This window comes from Lepidochelys olivacea (assembly GCF_965140295.1).
Source record: "Lepidochelys olivacea isolate rLepOli2 genome assembly, chromosome: 7".
NCBI lineage: Eukaryota > Metazoa > Chordata > Testudines > Cheloniidae > Lepidochelys > Lepidochelys olivacea.
The window spans coordinates 35205386-35230370 of NC_140417.1; the positions used below are offsets into that span (position 1 = coordinate 35205386).

At 44.4% G+C, this 24985-nt stretch overlaps 1 protein-coding gene across 1 annotated transcript; it reads left to right on the top strand.

Moving 5' to 3' along the window:
* Positions 1–16849: 16849 nt before the first annotated feature.
* Positions 16850–24161, top strand: LOC311524223 (tripartite motif-containing protein 54-like; the record flags this gene model as incomplete). The annotated part of the gene is made up of 4 exons (XM_084635101.1): positions 16850–17023; positions 18214–18372; positions 20187–20357; positions 23520–24161. The coding sequence occupies 4 exons, from the start codon at positions 16850–16852 to the stop codon at positions 24159–24161; spliced, it is 1146 nt and encodes a 381-aa protein (XP_084491227.1).
* Positions 24162–24985: the final 824 nt, after the last annotated feature.

Genomic DNA, 24985 nt, shown 5'->3' on the forward strand with positions numbered 1-24985 from the left:
GTGTGAGATTTGGGTTTCTGGGAGTGTCTGGCATGCATGGTGCAGTTGAATTTGTTTTGGTTGCCTGGAATGAGCTGGAGGGCGGGAGGGGAGTATTGACTAGTTTATGGTGTCTGGGGTGCATTGTGGGAGGAAGAAGTAGAATTGCTTTCAGTCACCAGGGTTCCTGGGAGCTGATTGGATTTTTGAGTGCTGGTGTGTATTGGGGGCAAGAGGTGTGGCGGGAGGTGAATGGGTTTGGGTTGCTGGGATGCATTGACAAGAGATGATGAATTGATTTAGTCACTGAGGTGCATGCGGGGGCGCTGAATTGCTCTTGGTCGCAAAGGGTGCAGAGAGGAGAGCGGTTGAATTGGTTTTGGTTCCTGGGATGCACTGACATGATTTGGTCGCTGAGGTGCACTGTGGGAGGAGCTGAGATGATTTTGGTTGAGGGGAAGATTGTGGGCGGGGCGGGGGGCAGAGCTGAGGTGATTTTGGCCACTGGGGTGCAACCGTGTGGGGGAGCTGAGGTGATTTTGGTCATTGGGGAGGGAGGTTGAATTGGTTTGGGTGTCTGGTGGAGGAGCTTCCAGGAGACTTTTCACAGTCTCCCTTTTCTCATGCTAGTGTGCTGGGAGATACTTAACACACACTTTTTCCTCCATCTCAGTGTGCCTGCTGGGAAGTTCTTCATGCCCTGCAGCACTTAGGGAGGGATAGGGAATGTGATAGTGTTCTCTAGCAAAGATGTGTGTGCTTGGTGTGAATGAGGATTAGAGAGATCCAGCCAAACCAAGTAGTCTCTGACAAGACAGCTGGGATTCTGTACAGGAGTTGATATGCCTGAGAAAGCTAGAACTGACACATGCAGATGTCATGGTCATAAAGCAGACCATCCATCTTTAAACTTTGTGTGTGTTTGAGGCCTGTATTGATGGTTATATTCCTGGTTGGAGAAGGGGAGAAAAATAGTTACTGTTGCCCTCCTGCGAGATGCTTTTCTTGTTTGGTGTAGAACCACTGATTCTTAATAACTATCACATACTATAGCAATTTAGGATGTGGAGGAGAAAGAGGCAGAAAAATATTTAGATTTCAATTTCCCAATTTATTTTATATATGGATTTTCAGTATGGGGGAACGGTGCTGTTGGAGCTGATTTCCTTTAGGAAGGCAGCTTGTAAAAACCTACATTGGAACTTGGCTAAGACACCTGAGCTAACACCCCTGCACTTGAGAAAAAGTACAAAATGGATCATTCAGGAGCACAAGTGATGAGCCTTTACTTGTGAAGAAGGCAGCAAAAGCGATCCTCATTTGGACAACACGTTTCCCTTGCTACTTCCTTTATTCAGCTCCACGTGTCTCTCGGGAACAGAGTGCTGCTCTAGGGAATATTGTTGAATTTTTACACTAGTCTTTTTCTGGCTGTCCACCCCCCTACCTACAAAATAGCATGTGAACGCAGAGCTGAGCCTGCACTATGCCTCAGATATGAAGCCTGCTTGTTCGCACCCTGGACCTGTCAAAATGCTACGTGTATGTCTATGTGCCTCTTGGGCAGGGGGAAGAATGAGTTTGCTTAGGTCTCATGTATGATTTTGAGGTACGTTGTGAGATTTAGTTAGCTGACGTTTCTGAAGCACTTTGAAGATGAAACATTGTTCTTCTTCAAGTGCTTGCTCATATCGATTCCAGTGAGGTGTGTGCACACGCCGCGTGCATGGCTGTCGGAAACGTTTCCCGAGCAGCTACCCGTTGGGCTGGCTGTGGAGTCCCTGGAGTGGCGCCGGTATGGCGCACTATATATATGACCCTGCCGGCCCAACCCCCCTTCAGTTCCTTCTTACCACCAGTGACGGTTGTTGAAACAGTGGTCTCTTGCTCACAAGTGCTCCACTAATCCCTAGCTCTTCTGCTTAGCTTTGTATATAGTTACCCATTGTTAGTTAATCATTCTCTTCTAGCTGGTAATTGTAGTCTTTAGTGATTGGGTTTTTTCCCCCTTCAACGAGTGCCCTGTGGGGCTCCGGGGCATGCCGTCCCAGGGCTTCAAACCCTGTAGCTCCTGTGCCAAGCCTATGCCCACGGGTGATCCCCATGACTCCTGTCTCTGGTGTCTGGGAGAAGCCCATCAGGCAGATAAATGCAAGATCTGCAAGGCCTTCAAGCCTCGCACTAGAAAGGAGAGGGACATTCATCTAAAACAATTCCTCATGGAGTCTTTCCTCCATCCGCAGCAGGACCCGGCCCCGAGCACCTCGGTGTGGAGTCCTCCTCCAGTGGTGCTGTCCGTGGCACCGAAAACGGACTGCGCACACCCTCCCAGGGGTTGGTGGTCTCCCGGGGCCCAGAAGCGATCCCCTCGGCACTGCTCCGATTTGCTGGTTGTCTGCAAGAAGTAGGCCAATGACAAGCCTCCACAATGGCCTGTTACGGAAACCTCAGCCTCGGCAGGGCATGCTGAGGAGTATGGGCCTACAGCTGACAGACCCTCTGGTTGGGCTTAACCTCCACGGGCCCCCGTCTTCTCAGGAAGCCCACACTCCTGGGCTCCCCGCAGCTGCAGGTGGAAGAGGTCACGCTACCCTCCACACTGGACACTTTTGAGGCCGCTACAGGGCTCATGGAAATGATGGCACCCAAGTCTCCAGTCTCAAGGCCTCCACTACCCCAAGGCCTGGCAACTTCAAGAGGCAAACTGGCTATGTTCGGGCCATCTGCCCCCCGACCAGGATCTCCGTATCACTTGGGGTCTCGACGCCACTCTGAGTCCTGTCACCGTACATATGCCCCCACGTCGGTCTGACTCGCGGCACCGGTCCGACTCGCAGCACTGGTCTCTCAGCCCCGACCCTCAGAGCCGTTCCCACTCGAGGTGGTCATCGGCTGATAGGTCCTGGTCCCGCTCGAGGTCCAGATCCCAATCTGTGACCTGGCAGCACCGCTCGCATCAACCTCGGGCTGTACTTCCCAGTCATCGCTCGACGGACCAGCACTGCTGTATGCAGCAGTACCGCTCTGCGTCGCAGCACCGCACCCCATCTAGGCACTGCTCTCCAACGCGGCACCACGCCCCGGCACAGCACCACTCCCGCTCGTGGCAATGTTCCAGATCCCATTCCGGACAATGGTCCCCCCTTTGGCAAGGTCCTCGATTGCAGTACTGCTCTACATGGCAGCACCGCTCTCCACCAAGGCGGAGCTCCACCTTGCGGCGCTGATCGACCTCCCGGCACCGCTCTGCATCTCGCCGCCATTCCCCACAGTACCACCGGTCACCGTCTGGCCCTCATTATTCCCCACAGCACTCATCCCGTTCGTTTGAGGAGGAGGAGGCCTCCGTGGGGCAGTCCTGCGCCGCCACCACCCCCTGGCCGTCCCGTGAAGGTCAGCTTCCTTCAGGTCAGGCATAGCAACAGGGGCATTGGAAGTGCCTAGATCTGGGCCAGGAAGTCTTAGACAGGATGCTTCAGTGCCCCACTGGCAACGTCAGTGGCAATTCTGGACCCCTTGGGCGTACCATCAGGCCCAAGGTGCCCCCCCCCCCGAAGTTCCCCCACCATCCCGTTCGGGGTCTCACCTCCCCGAGGCAGCCATCAGCCACCCACCTCAGGATCCCTTGCAAAACCCAGATCCAACCCCACCTCTCGTGGAGGCTACACCCGGGGCTTGGGAGAATCCGATCCCGGAGGATCCGGAGGCTTCCATGTGGCGGTGGCGTCTTCCTTGTCCTCCCCTGACGAGGTGGTGGCGGGTTCCTCCACATCCTCGTCCACCACCCATGAACTACAGGGCCCTGCAGGAGCTCCTTCAAAGGGTGGCCCTAAATATGAACCTCCAGGTGGAGGAGATGGTAGAGGACAAGGACCCTGTGGTGGACATCCTGGCCCCAGAGGGTCCCTCAAGGGTGGCCTTACCCATGCTAAAGACTATCCTGTCTAATGCCAAAACTATTTGGCAAGTGCCTGCCTCCATTCCCCCTACAGCCAAAGGGGCTGAACGGAAGTACTTTGTCCCTACTAACAGGTACGAATATCTTTTCACTCACCCCCCTCGGTGTTCCCTTGTTGCGGATGCAGTGAACGATAAAGAGAGGCAGGGTCAGCAGGGGCCCACACCCAAATCAAGAGATGCTAAACACCTTGATTTGTTTGGGAGAAAGGTTTATTCATCGGAGGGCCTTTCTCTCTGGATCGCTAACCAGCTCGCAATCCTGAGCCGGTACAGTTATAACTCATGGTCTGTGGTTCAAAAGTTTAAAGAGCTCCTCCCGTCCGAGTCCAGGTCTGAACTGGGGGCCATCGCTGAGGAGGGTAGAATTGTAGCCCGGACTTCCCTCCAGGGTTCTTTGGATGCCGCAGACTCTGCAGCGTGTACCCTGGCATTGGGTATCGCAATGAGGCGAAATGCCTGGCTCCAGTCTTCAGGTCTCCCCCCAGAAGTTCAGCAAACAATTCAGGACCTCCCGTTTGACGGCCAGAGCCTGTTCGCTGAGCAGACAAACTCTAGACTGTAACACCATTAAGTCCCTCAGCATACATACCCCGGTAACCCAAAGGAAGCCTTTGAAAGCACAGACCACCCAGCAGTGGTCTTTTTCCCCCCTAGTCTCAGGCAGGACTTCTCCCGCAGGAGGAATAGATATAGTTGGCATATAGTCCCTGCGCTATCAGCATCTCACTCATTTTTAAGTTATTTGAGAAAATAATACAAAGAAGAGTCTATATAGAGCTACTGCTGCCTATTGTATTTAAACACCTGAATCTTCTTCAGGCACCAGCCTGTTTTCTTACTGATGTGATGGGCACTGGCCTGCATGTTATCCCCAGGCTCAAGGATAATCTGATGAACACATGAACCTGGCCTGTAATGCAATCAGGAGATAGCTGTTTTATTCCATTAAGCTCTTACCATCAATGTTCTGTCTTTTGAAACTGGAAGGAATGTCCCCAACACCCTCCTGCTGAAATGCAACAGATTAGATGGAGGAATCCCATGAGCTGGACTCTCCAAACAACAAAACTGAATACAAATAATAATTATTGGACTGGGCTTTACCCATTGAAAACTGCATGAATTAAGTCAGTGGTTCTCAACCAGGGGACTGGGGCCCCCTGGGGAGGCTACAAGCAGGTTTCAGGGGTCTGCCAAAATAAACCAGAGCATAGGGCTTGCATTAGACTCACTGGGGCCCAGGGCAGAAAGCCAAATCCTGAGCCCTGCTCCTTGAGGCTGAAGTCAGAGTCCCTCCTCCCCAGGATGAAACTGAAGCCTGAGCAACTTTGCTTTGTTGGGCCTGCATTAGACTCACTGGGGCCCTGGGCAACTGCTGTGCTTGCTACCCCCCAATGCCTGCCCTGGCTTTTAATCTACTGAAAGACCATTGTGGCACGAGTGGGCTGTGGAGTTCTTACTGCATGTTGAGGGGGAATGGGGGAGGAGGAGATGACTCACAAGGACAAAGATTGAGAATCCCTGAATTTTATGGTAGAGACTTAAACTTCTGTCTTTAAGGTCTTAAACTCATAGACTTTAAGGTCAGAAGAGACCATCATAATCATCTAATCTGACCTCCTGCACATTGTAGGCCACAGAACCTCACCCATCCACTCCTGTAAATTGACTCCTAACCTCCTTTCTTATAACAAAGGAAACAAACTCCACTTGGAAGCAGAATCCTTCTGTGTATGCCCCCAAAACCCTGCCTCTTAAATTCCCACATGCCAGAAGTGGGGAGATGCCTTTACCTACAATGTGAAGATAGAGGACAGAGGCTATTTCTGCCAATGTTGTGGGCCTGAATCCTGAAAGTGGCAGATCCTAGGACAGAAATGGTAAAGTTGATTGTCCTCATCCGAAAAGAACAGAAATGGAAAATATTATAATCTCTATTTGTATGCCCCTAATATTGCATCCACCAGCTAAACCTGTATTAATCTGCCTTCCTTCCTGCAAACTTCCACATTGTTTTAAAGAAGCAAATGCAAAGCTTTTTGGTCCAGGAGGGAGCAAAAGAAACAAGAAAAGTGTGTTGAGTAGGAGAAAGGCAGGGAGAGATTTACGTAAATAGCCAGTCCCAGAATGGGAAGAACAGAATCAATTTCCAGGCCTTTTCAAATAACCTTTATGTAATTTCCACAATGTTCAGAAAGCATGGAGATTGACATCTAACAAACACTGCACATAGATGGCAACAGGCTCTGGCAGTAATCTCCATCTAAAATAAGAGCCAACTCGTTATTGGAGCCCATACATGAAAAAGCAGGGAAGTGAGGCAGTCCTGCACATGTCAGGGGAAAAGGAGAATGTGATAAAAATCTCAAAAGATATGGGTAGGGAAAGACTAGCCACATTAGAGGAGGGTGACGTGATGAGAAGTCATGGCTGGGGTGGTGTGGTGGCCAGACAATTTTGGCTGAGGCAGAACTTGGTGCCTTTCGTAATGCCTGAAGTCGTGGAATCATCCTGCATTCCCATGAACATGGCAGCCCGGGGCCATGCTGACACACACAGCTCCTCTCCCATACACATACCCTTTATCTACACAGAGGCAATAACCGATGTGATCCCCATTCTCACCCTACAAAAGTCACCCCACTCTGATTCAAGAAAGTCCCCTGATGGATTATGACATCGGTCTGGTGCATAGCCAATAATCTGTGAATAATAAACTGTCCATTGACACAGTCCTTGTCCTAAACGAAGAGAAGTGGAATTGACATATTGCGGCTGCTGAAAATTCTTCTTTTCTATCAAGATCATCACTACCAACCCAAACCCCATAGATATTGGATCTGTAGGAATCCTTGCACTTTCCCTCCAACTTTTATTATAATCCGGTGATACCATTTTGAAGGAGAAATGTTGAAGTTTCTTTGGCCAGAGTGCAGCAGCAGAGGCAGGAAAGCCCCCCACCCCTCCAACCCCCCCAAAAGCTGTGGACAGGAGAGAGGGAGCACCCCATCTTTCTGTACTTTGGGTACACAGATTGTGTAAGCTGTCTGGGGCAAATGTATTTGACTCACATACTTGTCCGCTAAATGTCTAGTGCAATGTTGGTACCATATAAATAATACTAATTAGGAAAGAACGCCTATTCGATGAGAATGATGCGTAATCGACAGTGCCTGTTGGTGAGACACAATTTGGTGCCTCCTTACACCATGTGCAATCTGTGTTTACATGTTCAGCAAAGTGGTAACCTATTCCATGTCTGTATATATACGTCATACATACATACGCACACACACCTACGCCTCAGTGTTCACACAAGCAAGATGAGCCTCGGTCATAACAGGGGTGAGCAAGTGTCTGGAAAGCCTTAGTCTGGGCCCCATATAAATAATTAATTTTGATAAGTGAAATGCATATTCATACATTTTCATATAACTGGGTGCGAGAGAAGAACATGAATGAGCCCCAAGGCTGCCCAGTTCCTACTTCGCCTTCAACCGCCCCACCAGGTGCTTTATTCCATCTGTTGTTGGTGTTGATCTTGGTCACTATTAGAGGAGAAAATAAATTGCATCTGATCAGAGTTGGGGTGTTCCCTTACACATAGGCAAAGAATTTTAGGCAATATTCCCCTTACAAATGATTACTGGATCTTTAGAGGAGCTGTCAGGTCCCCTCTTCCTCACAGTGGACAGTGAAAAGTCTTAATGAATACATCGTTATCATATTAGAGGTGTTCTTTGCTCCCAGCCTGCACTACTTTACCAGTGAAATATAGCACCTGCAGAGTTTCCATATGCAGGATAAAGCACGGGATTAATCCCTCTCTTTTTTCAATCCTGTGCCCTAATGAACCTAGAACTCCACAGAAGTTTGACTTCAACTGCAGTATTTTCCAGTACTTAGTCACTAGCTGATTTTCACCAATTAGCAGCTTTAAACTGGGGTTCCCAACTTTTGTCCTCAGTAGTTTCCTGCTACTAGAATGCCCGAGTCTAGAGATGTAAAACAAATATTTTTCTATTGCAGTGTTTGTGCTGTTACCTGGTTGCTATGCTGAGGGCTCTTGAGTCTATCTTTGGGTGTCTGCTCACTATCCAGAGAACTAGAAGAAAGGCAGATAACTGTTATATCACAAAATCCTTCCAATCTGAATGCAGGATTAGTCTCCAAGAGAGACAGGGGAGTGGGGGTTACACTCCCAGTTGGCATAACTATCCCAGCAAAACTTTGTAGTGTAGACTAATTCTCAGGCACAAGATTTTCCTACCCTTCCACCTCAAACTTGATTTTCTCAGTTCAGTCATATCGTGGCTCTAACTTGCCCAGTCTTGCCATCAGAAAATGCCAGTTCAGCTCTCTCCTCTGCCAGACTCAGCATGGATAAGATACATCTGAACACGAGAAATCAGACACTGAACAAAACTGCTTAGGAAATCACTGGTGGGAAATAAATAGAGACCCCCCAATATCTCACTTTTCCACAGTCTCTTACAGAAGTGACTAGGAGTAGACTAAGGCAGAGGCACTGGGGAAAAACCTAAATACCTCTCACCTTTTCAGAATGTGTCCTAGAGGATAACAGCCACAAGGAGAACATCATAATTTCCTTTAATTAAGGATGACAATGGCAGAAGCCAGAACAAATAGACACATGGCCCTTTGAGAGACAAGCAGCTTCCCACCACATTGATGATATTATGATTGAGAAAAATCATCTTGAAACCCAACTTTTTCGCACTAGCTCTCCAGATTGTGAAGTGGAAATTAATGATCCACTGCACTTTTTAAAACCCAGCAAAAGATAATTATAGTGTCCTGGCCCAGCATTTCCTTCTCACCACAAAAACAGCTTCTAAAGGAAGGAAACACTAAAGAGAACTGCAATACTCACTTTAAGCCTCTTTCCAGATTAAAAGATCGTACTCAGACGTCACACGGTCAGTCAAGAATCTAAGCACTGATAAACTGCCAGAAGCGGGAAACCTAAAAGAAGAGAAAAAGAAATAAGATATTCAGTAGAAGCTGAAAAATCTCATTCTGTGCCCGAGATATTCCTGGAACCCCTCATACCAGCTAGATCTCAATGAATCCTCCCTCCTAATAAATTACAGGAGAAAAATGCACAGTCTCTCTGCCCACAGTGGGGCAGAAGCAAGCCAGTAAAGGAGTAATGGGTATCCAGCAGTAGATGCCAATGTATCTTGCAGTGCTTGCATTCTTGCAGGGAGTGAAGACTAATGACATGCATGTCCTTCCTTCTAGAGAAGCCCACAGAGGACAATCCGAGGAAGCTGCTGCATAAACCTCTAATCCCAACCCCAAAGAATCAACAGTCACAGACCAGATGTGTATGGAAAGGAGGAGGAATTGGGCACACAATCCCAGCTCTCTGATTTAACAATAAATTTCATCTAACCGTGGAGTTGTCTAGTCAATAATAAAAGAAAGGCAGCAGTCTCCCATACCACAGCCAAGGAGTAAAGGAACATGTATAAACATTGCAGAGATATTAACAGTGTGGCAATAGCAGGGAGGCAAAGCATTTAGTCCCATTACATGAGAATGATCGGGTCTGGGCATAGGTCAGACAATGCCTTGAGTGAGCCAGAGTTTGGTGCCTCCTCCCAATGCCTGTAGAGTCTAGTTGATCTGAATTTTCGTTTTCAGGAAGAAGGCTACCTGATTGCATGCCATTGTCCCCTTACTAAAACCCAGTGGGGGTTTTTTTGGTTGGCTAGTTCCCAGTACCAAAAGAAAGGGGAAGGGCCGATGGGAAATTAGGACCCTGAGACTAACAGTCCCCAGGAATACTGGGGAGAGGCCAATGCTCCAGGTCACAGGCTTCTGTGAATTTTTGTTTATTGCCCGCATCCTGTCTGTGACTTTTGCTAAAAATAACGATGACAAAAGCTTAACCTTAGCCATAATCTATATTAATAATGTCCCATGACCCCATATCCCAGTAAGATTACTAATTCACCTCCCTTTTATCTTCCAGTAAAATCTGGATTGTTTTATCAGCAGAATTTCAAACCTGATTTGGGAAACTGGGCTCCAGCATGTTCCTACATTCTCACACCACCTAACTGGGTGAGAGAGAGGAACAACAGTGAGCTCCATGGCGACCTAATCCCTGTTTGACTTTCAACCACCTTACCAAGTGCTTTGTTCCATCACATATTGTTCTTGGCCTTGGTCATTACAAGAGAAAAGAAATTCCATCTGATCAGGGATGGAGCATTACGTTACCCATAGGCAACAGATTTTAGGCAATGTTCTCCTTACAAGTGATTATAGGGATCTTTGGAGGAGCTGTCAGGCCCTTTTCCTCATAGTGGACAGTGAAATGCCTATATCAATCCATTCTCATCATATTGGAAGTGATCCTCACCCCAGCCTGCCCTATGGTTTCAGTGAAATACAGAGAGGGATGCTGTATTCACACTAGAGATGTGATTGCTGCATATTATATTCATAACTCCCTTCTTTCTCTCTAGAGAGGGGCCTCAAAAACCTAGAAAAATGGGTCCAAGGCTGCAGGCCTGAGTATTCTCAGTCTCTTAAACCTGCACTTTACTGGGGTATAGTGAGGACGCAGACCTCTGGCTGTGGAAGAGGTGTTTGTTTTTTTTAACCGGACTGCATCTACATTTTCAGACAGGTGGGAACCCTGTTCTATAGCTGCATGCTCCAAGTACTGTACCCTCAGGAAAGAGGGCTGATCCCAGAATTACCTGCGGAATGAGGGCTGACCTGCCTTTATAACTGATGAAGATGCTTCCTTTGAAAAGAAGAAGTAGATGAGGGGCCGAAAAGAAGCAGTAAATTTGCTGCAGATACATGGACTAGCCCTAAATGGAGTCTCCATCCTAAGTGAAATGGAAACAAATATTAGTTGCAGCTGCACAATTTCCCTTTGCTGTTACATGTACGAACACCGCCTTCCCCATTAACTCCACCTATCAGAAACATCAGCATTAACCCTCCTTCCCTCCCTCTTCATGTAAACATTGCATCTTATTAGCAGAAACCTGAAAGCCAGTCTGCCTAGAGTGAGACGCTGAAAGGAGTGAGAGTGCATTCGTGTATGCTGGAAACGTGCAGTATGTTTATTATTCCGTATAACTGTGTAAAAATCACAGACAAGAGGTCTGAGAGGGCCTGAAAATAATATGGTACCAATCAGTAATGCAATGCGGGGGCATGTGATGACTCTAGCAGTTAGCTGCAAACTCCATGTAAAAAAGGTCATAATGAGTCTCTGAGGCACCTAGAAAAAATAGTTGACAAAGCAGGGATTTCTCAGAGGAGCCTAGGCATTCAATTACAAAACAGTCAAGGGGTTAAGGAGGAGATATGATATACTATCAATTTAACCAGAACTGCTTACAGGGCTCTTTCTGAACATTTTATGTGGCCTATGTGACCAACTGAGGTTCTTTAGGTTAACTGTGGTGTCCCGAAAACTCACCATTCTCTCCCAACATCACATACACAGTACAACATCTGCAGTGCAAAACCCTTTCTTAACAACAAGCCGCCATTTATTCCATATAGTTCATGATCCTCATACCTTAAATGGACAAAAACAGAGACATTCACATTCGGGCTATCTTCTATGCAGTTAAAGAGAGATGACCTAACAATGGGAGTAAACTGCCTAAAGAAGCACTAGGGTAGACAGATTTATAGTGGGATTAATACAGTGAAGAATCCTAAATGATGCAAGGGGTTGGAGTGAATGAACTACTAAATCCCATTAAATCCTAACCATCCAGGAGCCCAGTGCTGAAAGTTTAGGTTTCTCATCATGACCATCATCTTGTCTCATTATCACCATCCTTTGAAGAAGCAAGATATATAGATACTGTGGTGATTGGTTCTATATAAATACCTACTATCACTAGCTAGACAGAGGATTAAAATTGACATTGGAATAGAAGACTATTTTCCTGGTTGATCACGAGCTCTTTAATGACAAAGGAGGGGAATTTATCAGATAATGCTGTGATCTCTGTAGCTGGCTATGGCAGTAAAACTGCTTCCCTATCTCATATAATAGTTATAATTAAGGGAATTCCCAGTAGAAGCACCCAGTAAAGTAAGGTGGCAATGCGGTAGTTCTTTTAGGACAAGTCCAAAACAAGGCTTATATCCACAAAGAACTGGGGTGAAAGCCATGTCGTCCCACAACTCAATTCAAAAATAACAGAACCCTAGTTCTCTTACACTGGAAAAGCGAGAAAAGAATCACTCACTTCTAGCCAAGGCTTGAATGCCAGATCTTGAATCCAGTATAGTAGGAATTTCCAGAATAGCTGCCATACAGGACAGCATCAACCAGCTCTTCCCAATGTCAGACTGAGTACTGACTTGAGTTCAATGCATGGATTGCTGTGCTTGGGTCAGGTGATGTCATAATGAGGGGGGAATAAATGCCATGACAACCAGGTAATAGCTCCATAAAAGTGCAATGCACTGACTTAATTATGTGCACATTTCTGCTTCTCTTGCTCAAGTGTTTGTGACATATTACCCTCTCTAGAGAGTAGCCCACAAGGTCTATCGAAGCCCAATATAAATATCAATATGTTGATACATTTTAAAAATATTGATAAATATCCTTATACATATTGAACTTTTAATTTAAAGCATCATATTTATTTATAATAGTATTAGTGTCTGCACTAAGATAGCACCTGGCTTCCAAAGATCAATATGTGCAAAACAATAAGTAAGCCACAAAACACACCACCCGGAGTAGGTATTATCTCCATTTTAAAGATGGATAAACTCAGGGACAGTGAGAATTAATATTCATATATATCCTGTTAACTATCAAACATTGACTGCATCACTTATTTAGATGAGTAACATGGTTTGCATTTATTATCTGTCTCATTGAAAGTCCAACATAGTCCATAGGGCAGGGGTGGGCAAACTTTGTGGCCTGAGGGCCACATCTGGGTATAGAAATTGTATGGTGGGCCATGAATACTCACAAAATTGGGATTGGGGTGCGGGGAGGGGTAAGGGCTCTGGCTGAGGGTTTGAGCTCTGCGGTGGGGCCAGAAATGAGGAGTTCAGGGTGTTGGAGGGTGTTCTGGGCTGGGATCGAGGTGTTCGGTGGGTGGGAGGGGGATCAGGGCTGGGGCAGGGGGCTGGGGCATGGGGGGTGGTTCAAGGGATCAGGCAGCGGGTGGCGCTTACCTGAAGCAGCTCCAGGAAGCAGCGGCATGTTCTCTCTCCAGCTCCTACACAGAGGCGTGGCTAGGCGGCTCTACTGTGTGCTGTCCTGTCCGCAGGTGCCGCCCCTGCAGCTCCAATTGGCTGCAGTTCCCAGCCAATCGGAGCTGCGGGGGTGGTGCTTGGGACACGGGCAGCATGTGGAGCAGAGCCCCCTGGCTGTCCCTATGCGTAGTAGACAGAGGTGGGGACATGCCGTTGTTTCCAGGAGCTGTGTGGAGCAGCTCCAGATCCTGCTTCCTGGTTGGAACACCAGAGCAGGGCAAGCCCCGGAGCCCGCTCCCCAGCGGGAACTCAAGAGCGGATTAAAATGGTTAGTTGGCCAGATGGGCCCATGGGCCATAGTTTGCCCACCCCTGCCATAGGGTCTCTCCATAGACTGCAGTAGGATTTGTATCAGGCCATAACATAACAACTTGTGTCCAAGTATCTCAAGGTGCCAAACAATAATTCAGTCATCCAAACCCAGGTCAGGTAGGTTAGCATTACCTGTGTTTTAAAAGGTGAATAAACTGAGGCACGGTTAATATAAGAGGCTTGCCCAAGAACCACAGCAAATTAATAGTTGAAGTGAGAATGGAACCCAGGAGTCCTGTCTCCCTAATTTAACCTCCAAAACCTGAGTTAGCCAGAATTCCCCCTGGGATCCCAGCTGTATTACAGCCCCATCACATGGGCCATGCCTTAAATCCAAAGAGAAGGGCTTTAATTCAAGACAGGGGATTTTGTATTTAATAAAGTTTGGGAATAAGTGACTAGAAAATTCCAACTATATTACAACCGGACTTAACGTCCCAGTGGACATTCTCAATTTCCTAACCTGCCACCTTCTATTTATTCCTCTTATTTCCCGTGGGAATAATCTTGTTTCAGATAGGCAGGGAAAAAACACTTGAAACACACATTAACAACTAGACTGAGATCCCCTTATGACAATTCATATTGAACTTATACAATTCTATGTTGTTGGCTACATGAGAAAATGCACTTCTCCCTAAAGCCTGAAAGCCAAATCTCAAGACCAAGAAAGCAGGAATTTCCAGAATACCTGCAATACAGCATAGCACCAGGCAGCTCTCTCTGAGGCCAGTCTGAGCACTGACTTGAGCTCAGCGTCCCAATAGCTGGGCTTGGTCTAGGAAATGTCATAATAAAAGATGTGGAACATTTGCCATGTTAACTCCCATAAGGGGCAATACACTGGCTGTTATGTATGTGTACATCCCTGCCTGGCCCTGTCTGCCCGAGTGTTTGTGATTATTTTGCCCTCTCTAGGGACTAGCTCAGAAAGAGAATAAAAGCCCAAACATTAGAGAGAGCTGAAGGGAATTCTCCTTTAGCTCAAGTGGCAGAAGCCTTTTTTAAACTGAGGATTCTCAGTTCTGCTTCTCAGACCATAGTGACTCCTGGTTTCTGTTGTGTCTGTCTGCTTTCAGCCATGGAGGTGGCTTATCATGTAAGGAATAATATGTACTACTAAGGAGACAGTTACAGAAGGAGATTGAGAGTCAGGAGAATTAGGTTCTTTTTGTGGTTCTGCCATTGATTGATTACGATGTGTATAAGTTACTTAAAATCTCTGCCTCAGTGATAGACTGGGGATAAAATTTTAAGCCAAATACTCTGTTCTTCGTAGGTGAAGCACTTTGACACCCTCTGAAGAAAGGCACTATAGGTCAGATTTTTAGCATTTAGGGACCTAAAGAGGCAGTTAGGCATCTAGTGGGATTTTCAGAAGTGCCTAGCTGCCTATCTGCATCTTTAGGAACCTATATACCATTAAAAATCTGGCCCTATACAGCTTTCTTATCCAACTATATAGACATCTGAAGTCTTTGATATAGCAAAAACTGAAAAGCGCTAAACGTCAGACATTAAATCAATACTTGTAGTTAACTCTTTCTGATCCCTTCATCCAAGGATCTCAGAGTGCCAAACATTAAACAAGCCACACTACACCTTTCTGAAGTAGGAACTACTACTATCCCCAATTTAACTGTGGTGGAGTGATTGAAAGTGATTTACCTAGGGACCTACAGGACGTCAGTTCCAGTTAGGAATTGAACCCAAGTCCTGACTTTCAGACCCCTGCTCTATTTTCTAGAAAACATTGATAAGATATTAAGACATTTTATATTATGGCAGGTTAACTGACTTTATGTTTAGAAACAAAAGTGCTGTATGCATGCAGTCTCAGCACATACACAGATACATAAAACCGTAATAAGAGGATGGTACAACTACCTTAATTTCCTTTGGTCATTTTTCATCTCACTCTAATTTCCTAACTACGGTACTGTATATGAAAGATTTCTGTAGCAAGAGTTTTAGTCAGAAGGGATCATTATGATTATCTAGTCTGACCTCCTGCACAACGCAGGCCACAGAATCTCACCCACCCACTCCTGCGAAAAACCTCTCGCCTATGTCCGAGCTATTGAAGTCCTCAAATCGTGGTTTAAAGATTTCAAGGAGCAGAGAATCCTCCAGCAAGTGACCCGTGCCCCATGCTACAGAGGAAGGTGAAAAACCTCCAGGGCCTCTTCCAGTCTGCCCTGGAAGAAAATTCCTTCCTGACCCCAAATATGGCGATCAGCTAAACCCTGAGCATATGGGCAAGATTCACCAGCCAGATACCCAGAAAAGAATTTTCTATAGTAACTCAGATCCCACCCCATCTAACATCCCATCACAGGCCATTGGGCCTATTTACCATGAATATTTAAAGATCAATTAATTACCAAAATCAAGTTATCCCGTCATACCATCTCCTCCATAAACTAATCGAGTTTAATCTTAAAGCCAGATAGGTCTTTTGCCCCCACCGCTTCCTTTGGAAGGCTATTCCAAAACTTCACTCCTCTGATGGTTAGAAACCTTCATCTAATTTCAAGTCTAAACTTCCCAAAGACCAGTTTATATCCTACACGATTATGCCCATAAAGGCTTCAATTAAAGTCCAAGATCTGCCAGTATATGACCACAAAACAGAAACTATTGTAATCTGAATGTTCCTTAAAAAGAGGTTGCTAGCTTTCAGTATTATAAGTTACTCAATTTTCTAAAAGAATGCATTTTAAATAAGTTCACAATTACAAATTACAAAGCTAGGTGAAAAGAAAGAGACTGACCAAGCAGCTTCTAATGTGAGCTAAAGGAAAATTTAACAGAGATGGATCAAAGAAAGGAAAGGGGAGAGAAATCTGAATTAAAAATCAAAAGGAACTTGTTTTAATAGAAGCATCTGGATGCAAATCTATTAAATTTGGAGTATTGTGTGCTGTCCACCCCTACCCTGTTTCACCACCTATAGACTTAAATCAAGACAGACTCGAGCATTCCAAGAGAAATGAGAACATGAGGGGTGCTTTCGTGACAATATGTGTGCTTGGGATAATCAAAAATCTGAGAGTCTCAGCTAAACATCACTGTCCCAAAGGAGACATCTGGGACTGGTTGTCTGCCCCCTCATCTGTTACAGAAACCTGGAGGAGCATGATCCTTCAAAGGCTGCACAGATTGTTGGTGCTTGTCGTCATGGAGCTGCTGTCACAGAGGTTTCCGAGTTGTTCTAGAACCTGGATGGCGACCAGCTACTGGAAGAAAAGGGTAGCAGCACCTGGTCTCTTAGAAGGCTTTACTCATGAGGTGCAGCAGTACCATGGAGGCTTTGGGAGAGGCGCTTTCCTGCCCAGTGTGCTTGGAGCTGTTCACTCCACCAGTGCTGGTCCTAACTTGTGCTCACAACTTCTGCAAGCAATGCCTGGAAAAGATCCTCATCCGCCAGAACTGCAGTCACGTCAATGGACAGTTCTGCTGCCCTATGTGCAGGAAAGTAAGTAGAGACGCTCGTTTAATCTTCTCTGTAGTCAGAGCTCTTCTCTTTATTTGCAAGACAAGGGTCTGCCCAAACTGTTCCCAACTGAAGGGGCACATTGCCAACTTGCAAGAAGCCCTAGGCCATGCCTAATTTAATTTAATAAGATGGAGCAGATGGTTGTGACTTCCCATGGAGACTATAGGTCCAAGCATGTAATGTTCTATCCTGATCCAATCACAAGAACCTGGCAGGACAATTCTTAAAGTCTTTCAGAAAATGTTACTTAAATTGTTGGCAAACATGTTTTAAAAGGAAAGATATGGAACAAGGATATGCTGGAACACTTGCTATAAAATGTAAGTCATAAACTAAACATTTCCATGGATTTTAGTCAAACAGCATGTTTCCTTGACATTGTTTTTTCAAAATCTACAGGACTTGTGCTTATATCATATGTAAATTAATTCCTTCTCTTGCATTAATTTAGACTGTAGCTAGCATAATACTCCTGTGGTTTTATAGACTTTAGCAAGTTAATTGAAGCCCCTCTTTTAGAGTCAGAATCTGCTACCATTATTCACATGGAGCAATACTTTACTTCTCAAGTGGTGCTACTCTGTGTGAAAAATGGTGACAAAATCTGGTCCTAGGTTTTTACATAGCTCTTACTGGAGCAAAACTCCCATTGACTTCAATGATGTTTTGCCCAAGTAAGAATGGAGGAGTCTGTCCTGCAGCTCTTATTCATATGAATGATCCCATTGATTTAAATAGTAAGAGCTCCTGGACTGGAACCTCAGTCAAGCCTTCAGGATTTAGCTCTGAATGAGGGGTTTTTGTTTAACTATTAACAGAAGCCATGCAAGGGTCTCTGCTTAAGTACAAGGGGCTAATTCTGCATGTGGGAGCGCACATTCAGTTCCTTTTGGTTCCAAATGTGGGTTTTGCACACACTTATTCAAAGGCAGAATTTGGACCACTGATGTTCATGAGCCTTAGATTTATAAGGTATACATTAGGAGGAAATTGCTGTCTAGATCATTTAGCTGCAGTACTGTATTTCAGTACAAGATCAAATTAATATAAACCACAACTGAAGAATGCTGATGCACTGTTTCTACATTACACAGCTATGAAACTATCAAAAAAGCAAAGTGTCTCCTGCATCTCTCAAATAGTATGTAACAGTTTTTCCTCACTTTTAGGTCATATATTTGAGGGGCAGAGGAATAATTGGATTACCGAGAAATATTCTGGTTGAAAGTATATTGGAAAAATTTAAGGATGAACTTGAAAACATTCGTGCCCAGGAGCAAAACCAGCTGTCCCAAATATGTGAAGAACATGGGGAAAATATGAATTTGGTATACATTTACATATTTCTTATTTTTCCTTTATTTAGTTATTTGCACACCAAATCTGTCCTGTAAATGTTCAATATTCACTTAATCAAAATAAATTCTATTGGTTGGATCTTGTAGCAGAATGGTCATATTCTAAACAAGCTAGTCCTTTATACCATGTTCAGTGACGAATAAACCACATCATTTGAATTTTAGACTATAAAAACACAAGTAAAGGGCAAATCCTACCATTTGAATTGTTTCTTTCCCAAATGGATAACTTCCATCTAGATGAGGAGTCTAGTTGGTGGTTTGCAGTTGGAAGAACTATCAGCCTCCTAATGAAATTCATGAAATGAAATTCACCCTGCAAAAACAAAACATAATTATATAAAAGAGGTCATTATTAATTAGTGCTTTACATTTTCAAAGCACTGCACAAAGATTAAGTGATTTACTAATTAGGGCCAGAGTTTTGCTACCTGTAGTCACATTGAGTAGTGCTTTATTCCACAAGCAGTCCTATTGATTTCTGTGGGGCTACCCACAGAGGCCACAACTCAGAATGTTACATAAACATGTGCCTAGCTAGAAGCACATGAGTAGTCGCACTGAAGTCAATATCTCAGGATTTCCTAGCTCTCATTCCTGTGGTCAGGCCACTGGACCTCTCACACCTTCTCAATGGCCCAACAACAAGCAACAACTGTCACTCCTGCAACAACATTAGAGAAAAGGGCATCAAAACAGTACTAAATTATTTAGTTCAAGAGACACTAAAACCTCACTCACTCCAACAATTGGGAGACCCACTAAAAATTACTGTAGTTTGAGAATTAGTAACTGAATGAACCCAAAAAACAAGGAAAAACTCTTCAGAAGATGTACATTGCCCATTTAATTTGAGAGCCACACCACCACTTAGAAACTTTCCACTGGCTTCCTATTTCACAGCATCTAGTTCAAGTTTCTTATCCTCACACTCCAAGCCCTTTATAAATTTGCCACTCCCTGCTCGTCTGCTTTTATCCCTTACCAAGTCACTGCACCAGTGAAGCCACTCATATCCACCTGTTCAGCCGCTTCTCGCACAGACAATTCTGTGCCTTCCTCCAGGCACAGAATACCCTTCATGAACAAATCTGTAAATCACTGTTCTCTTCCAACCGAAAGACCTATTTTTGCCATGATGCATATAAGAAATCAACCAATTAATAAAGACTTGATGGACCAATGAGAACAGTTCAACTTCACCTCCTTCCGTAATTTTGTTTCCTGACAATTATAAATCTAAAGTGTATAAAATCTGTGTCTCCCCCCTCCAAACTTTATACATTACTTGTCTTCTAAGACAATAAGGTCTTCAGGGCAGTGATTGTGATTTCATATGTGCTTGTGCAACACTTACTACAATCCCTAATTATGGGTGGGCACTACTGTGATGTATGTAGTACTTGCAAAATGCCTGTTGAACGTAAAGTGCAACATAGCTTGAGTAACAATTAACCTCCTTACAGGATCTGTTCTTAAGAACTTTTTAAGAAGTAGGGAGAGAGTATTTCTTTTGGGGTAGAAAATCTAATGTGTGTCGCTTGGAGGAGTTTGGATTAATAAGGTTCCACAGGAGAATGCCAATGGAACTGAAGGTTGCTGTAGCATGAATTTCTCCCTTTTGAAGACAACCATCTCAGCTTCATTCTGAACATTTGTTTTCGACAGTTGCACCAGTATTTACTTAGCAGACCGAGCCTAATGTCCTGGGTCAGTGTGCTACATAGCTAACAACATGTAAGCATACATGGCTGTACTAGAAAATGACTGTGTTCTTTTCTCAGATGTGTCTGACTGATGATGAACCAATTTGTGCAATCTGCAAGCTCTTTGGAAACCATGAGCATCACAGTGTTGCAAAAATGTCTGAAGCTTACACAGCAAGAAAAATTACTTTTATTAAAGATATAGACTTGTTGCTTCAGAAATCTGAAGACACAGTACAATCTAGGAAGGTATAGTACAAGTGACTCACTTTCTTTCGGTTTTATTAACAGAATGGCATGACCTGATGTTTGATACAAGTGTAGGTAGATAGCCCTTAGGAAAGGATTAAGTTATATAAAATGATGTGGTTTAGTGGTGTGAGCGTGAGACTAAGTTGTATTCCTGACTCTTGACTCCTTTTGTGATGTTGCCAAATCACATAACTGCTTTGCCTTTAGTTCCCCCATAGGAAAAATGGAGTTAATAAAGCTTACCTCACAGGAGTGTGAGGAAGATTAATTAATCAATGCCTATCAAACACTTTGATGATGAAGTTTTAAGTATTATCATAGAACTCAGAGTCATGAACAGTCACACACCTTGGCTGATGCTATTTGCAAAGCAGGTACATGCAACCGTGTCCTCCGGAATAACCTCAGTGGGGTAGCAGAAGCCATGGTCTTTACCTGGTGCGGCAGGTTTGGGAGAGGCCACCCAGTACACCTGAAGGCCCTTGGGAGGAGCAAATTGGAGCCAGGCCCCTACCCAAAATCATCCAAGGTTGGATAGATCCCAGGTCTGGAAGGAGTGAGTGGCTCTGGAGAGTTGGTAGAGCACACTCTGAGGGAAAGGTTGGAAATTCTCTGAATGGACCCTGCAGGGTTCAGTTTGTGCGGCCCATCGTTAACCCTGCAGTTTGTACACCACTAGTATCGAGCCCAATATCCTGACTTCAGCAATGACCAGTGTCTGATGTCTTAGAGAAAGGCAAAAAAGCTATAAGGCAAATGTATAATGCTGTACATTGGGTGGGGGTGGGGGGGGGGAGGGAATGGGAATCCTACCTGATCCTTGTGGCAATCTTGTTACACCTTGAAGCAAAGGATTTATTTGCAGATCCAAGAGAATATACAGCCCTCGCTGGTGCACGCAGTAGAGTGTGCTTTCGTTTTCTGAGCCTAGTTATTTGCAGGATGCATATAATCACTGGCTCCAGGATCCAGTAGTCTGGAACTCTTCTTGTTTGCCTGGCCAGCCCCTCCTTTGGCTTAACAAAGATAACACTACATTCAACTGACAGCAATCCAGCCTTTTATATTTATACTTGCTTGCTTGACTGGAGGCAAGCTTTTGGGTTCCTGGCCCTGGGAGCTCTAAACAATTAGTCTGTCTGCCCCCAAGTAGCCTCAACCCACCTGGCTTCTTCCCAGGGCCACTTCCTATACTCTCGAGCCCTCCTGGTCTTTTATAAATCACAAACTCCAAAGGCTATTTTCCCTAGAGTCCCTCACAGTTGGCTCCCTCTTACAACTGCAGGCTGCTCTTATTTTCCTAGAAAGACTACCCTTAGTCACCTGACCATTTGTCATGTGACTTCACTCATCTGACACTAAATCTGACACCAGTGCAGCTGATCCCCAACCTTCTTGAAGGGCCAACTGACCCTCTGAAAGAGTGCCTAAATATCTTTAGATTTTTCATTGTCAACATCAGAAGGGTAGGCATGTAGATTGTATGTGGCTTGGCAAAATTTGATGACAATTTTGCAAGAGTTAATGGTATGGAAGGCTTCCCTGGTGACTTTACTTTGTCCCTTGCTATTTGGGGTCATGTGAGCTTGCTAACCCTATTCCTTCCCAGGTTCTCAATCTTCTGTGGATGCCTGACCTCCACTTGGCTGGGATATAGAGAGTCACACAAGAAGATTTGGATGACCTTGAAAGCTGGAGTAACAGAAATGGGATGAAATTAAATAGTACAAAGTGCACGGTTATCCACTTAAGGACTAACAACAAGAGTTTTTGCTAGAAGCTGGGAACTTACCAATTGGAAGTGATAAAGGAAAAGAAAGACTGGGTGTATTGATTGATCATAGGATGACTATGAGCCACCAGTGCACTGCAGCAGTGAAAAAGTCTTGTGCAATCCTAGGATGCATTAGGCAAGATAATTCCAGTAGAGCTAGGGAAGCATTATTACCATTGTACAAGGCACTGGTGAGCCCTCATTCGGAATACTGTGTGCAATTCTGGTCTCCCATGTTTAAGAAAGATGGATTCAAACTGTAATATGTGCAGAGAAGGGCTACTGGGATGATCAGAGGAATGGAGAACCTGCCTTATAGAGGAAATGTATAGAGCTTGACTTGTTTAGCCTAATAAACTGAAGGCTGAGGGGAGATATGATATGATTACTCTCTATAAATACATCACAGAGATAAGCACTAGGGATGAAGATGAGTTATTTAAGTTAATGGCTAATGCTGGCATAAGAACAAATGAATATAAACTGGGTATCAACAAGTTTAGGCTTGAAATTCAACCAAGATTTCTAACCCTCAGAGGAGTAAAGTTTTGGAACTGGCTTCCAAAAGGAGTACTAGGGGCAAAAAACCTAGCTTGTTTCAAGACTGAGCTTGATAAGTTTGGGGGCGGGGGCAGTTTATGAGGTCACCTACGATGGCATATGAACCATTGGTGATTGCTTTTAGCAAATATCTCCGATGACCAGAGGTGGGACTCTAGATGAGGAGGCCTCTGAGTTACTATAAAGAATTCTATCCCTGGTGTCTGACTGGCAGGTCTTGCCCACACGTTCAGGGTGTATGGATTGCCATATAGGGTCAGGAAGAATTTTTCCCCCAGGTCTGATTGGCAGAGACTCTGGGATTTTTTCTTTTGCCTTCCTCTGCAGCATGGGGCAAATATCACTTGCGGGTTTGAACTAGATGCTCTGAAACTTGCAGTCTTTAAATCAAGATTTGAGACTTCAGTAATTCAGCCAGGTTAGGGCCTTCTGTAGGAGTGGATGGGTGAGGTATTGCGGCCTGCAATGTGCAGGAGGTTAGAGAAGGTGATCATGATGGTCCCTTGTGGCCTTAAAGACTGTGAGTTGTACACAATACAATCAGGAAACTATTTGCCCTTGAAAAGGCCTAAGGGCCTGCCTGACCTTAGCAAAACTCTGAAAGCAAAGTGCTATAAAATGTAATCGCAATTATTTACAACTATAACTGCTTTTGAGCATAAATGAGAGGCAAAGTTGAAACCACTTTAAAATTTAAGGCCTAAAATGTATATCTAGATCCGAAATTATGTTTGAAAGTTAAAATAACTTCTCACACTTTTAACTATTTTGAATACTACTTGTGGACATTACTAAGAAACCTTGCATAAACTTTTTTTAAACAGGAAACAGAAAAGCTGATCAGTGAACTCCTATCCAGCACTACAGACACCAAGGTAATGATTGACACAGTTGGGATCAGTTTACTGAAAGGGATAAGGTGCAGAATTGCAGAACTGAAGACAAAATTACACAAGGACTATTCAACAAAATTAGAAAAACTGCACCTACTAGAGAGTGAAAGTGAAGCCCCCAGGCAGCTTTATCAGCAAATGAAAACTCTTTTGGAACAACATTCAAATTCAGTACAGTTTCTTCAAGAGGATAAAAAACTCAGGAACAAGATGGAAAAACTTATCGAAGGAAGGTCATTGTACCAGGATCCATCAAAGTATAAAATTTCAGTGAGACGATATTTTGAAGAATTGATCAGAGGAATCAACATCAAGGAGTATATCTCTACTACATCAGATGAAATGTTTGCAAGTACTAGTGACCTGTATGAAGCATGCAGGCCAGAATGCCCTGCTTTTGCTTTTTCAGGTGAAAGTCCTGATCAGTCCTTCTGCAAAAGAGTATTAGGCTTATTTGAGAAATCAGGTAGCAAGGAGCAAGATCTTTTCACAAAAGCATCCTGCCCTGACTGTAGCAGTACACCAGGTACTAGCGTTGATTCTTCACTCTTGAAAGATGAGTCAAAAATGTAAAATACTAAAAAAAAAAAAAATCTCCTGCAGTTTACTTGTTGGAATTTGCCAATCATATATGCTGCCTATGTTTCCTACAAACCAAAAAATAAAATAGTTGTAAATGTAAACAGGTTGAATTGACACATACCCTCTTGTGTGCCTTATTGCTTCATTATTATTTCACAGAATAACATTGTTTGGAAGGCTGTGGTAGGAAAGCAACCTAAAAGAAGGTGGAATAAGTTACAAGTTAATTTAGAAAAATGAAGCAGAAGAAACAGATTCTGTGCAGCAAACTGTAGTATGTATAACATTTCTCACTGTGGCCTCATTTTTGTAAGTGCTGAGCAACCACAAACAATGGGAACTGCAGACAATGGGAACTGCAGACAATGGGAACTGCAGGTGCTCAGCACCTCTGGAAAAAAATCAGAAGTTTAATGCTTATGTTGGAGCCCTTGGAAACTTATTCTGACTCGCCATATTTGGCCAAGTACAATGAATTGCTCATAAATTTACCTATTAATGCAAATGAATGTGGTCCATGAAGGAAGTGTCAACACTATTTAAAATGTATGTCTCAGGAAAGAAAGAAAGGGACCAGCCTACTGTATATATGGCAGTCCGCAGTGTGTATTTCTCTCTGATCGTCCTTTTCCACTGCTGGAGCACACAAGAGCCACAAGTATATTATTCTGAACATGTGTGATTTTACATTTTATTTGCTGAGTACAATTTCCATTCCCCCCTTTTTTCCTTATATTAATTAATAAATCAGAATATATGCATTCCTGATAGAGAAGGTAATGCCTGCTTGCTGTCTACGTGGGTTTTCTGTGAGC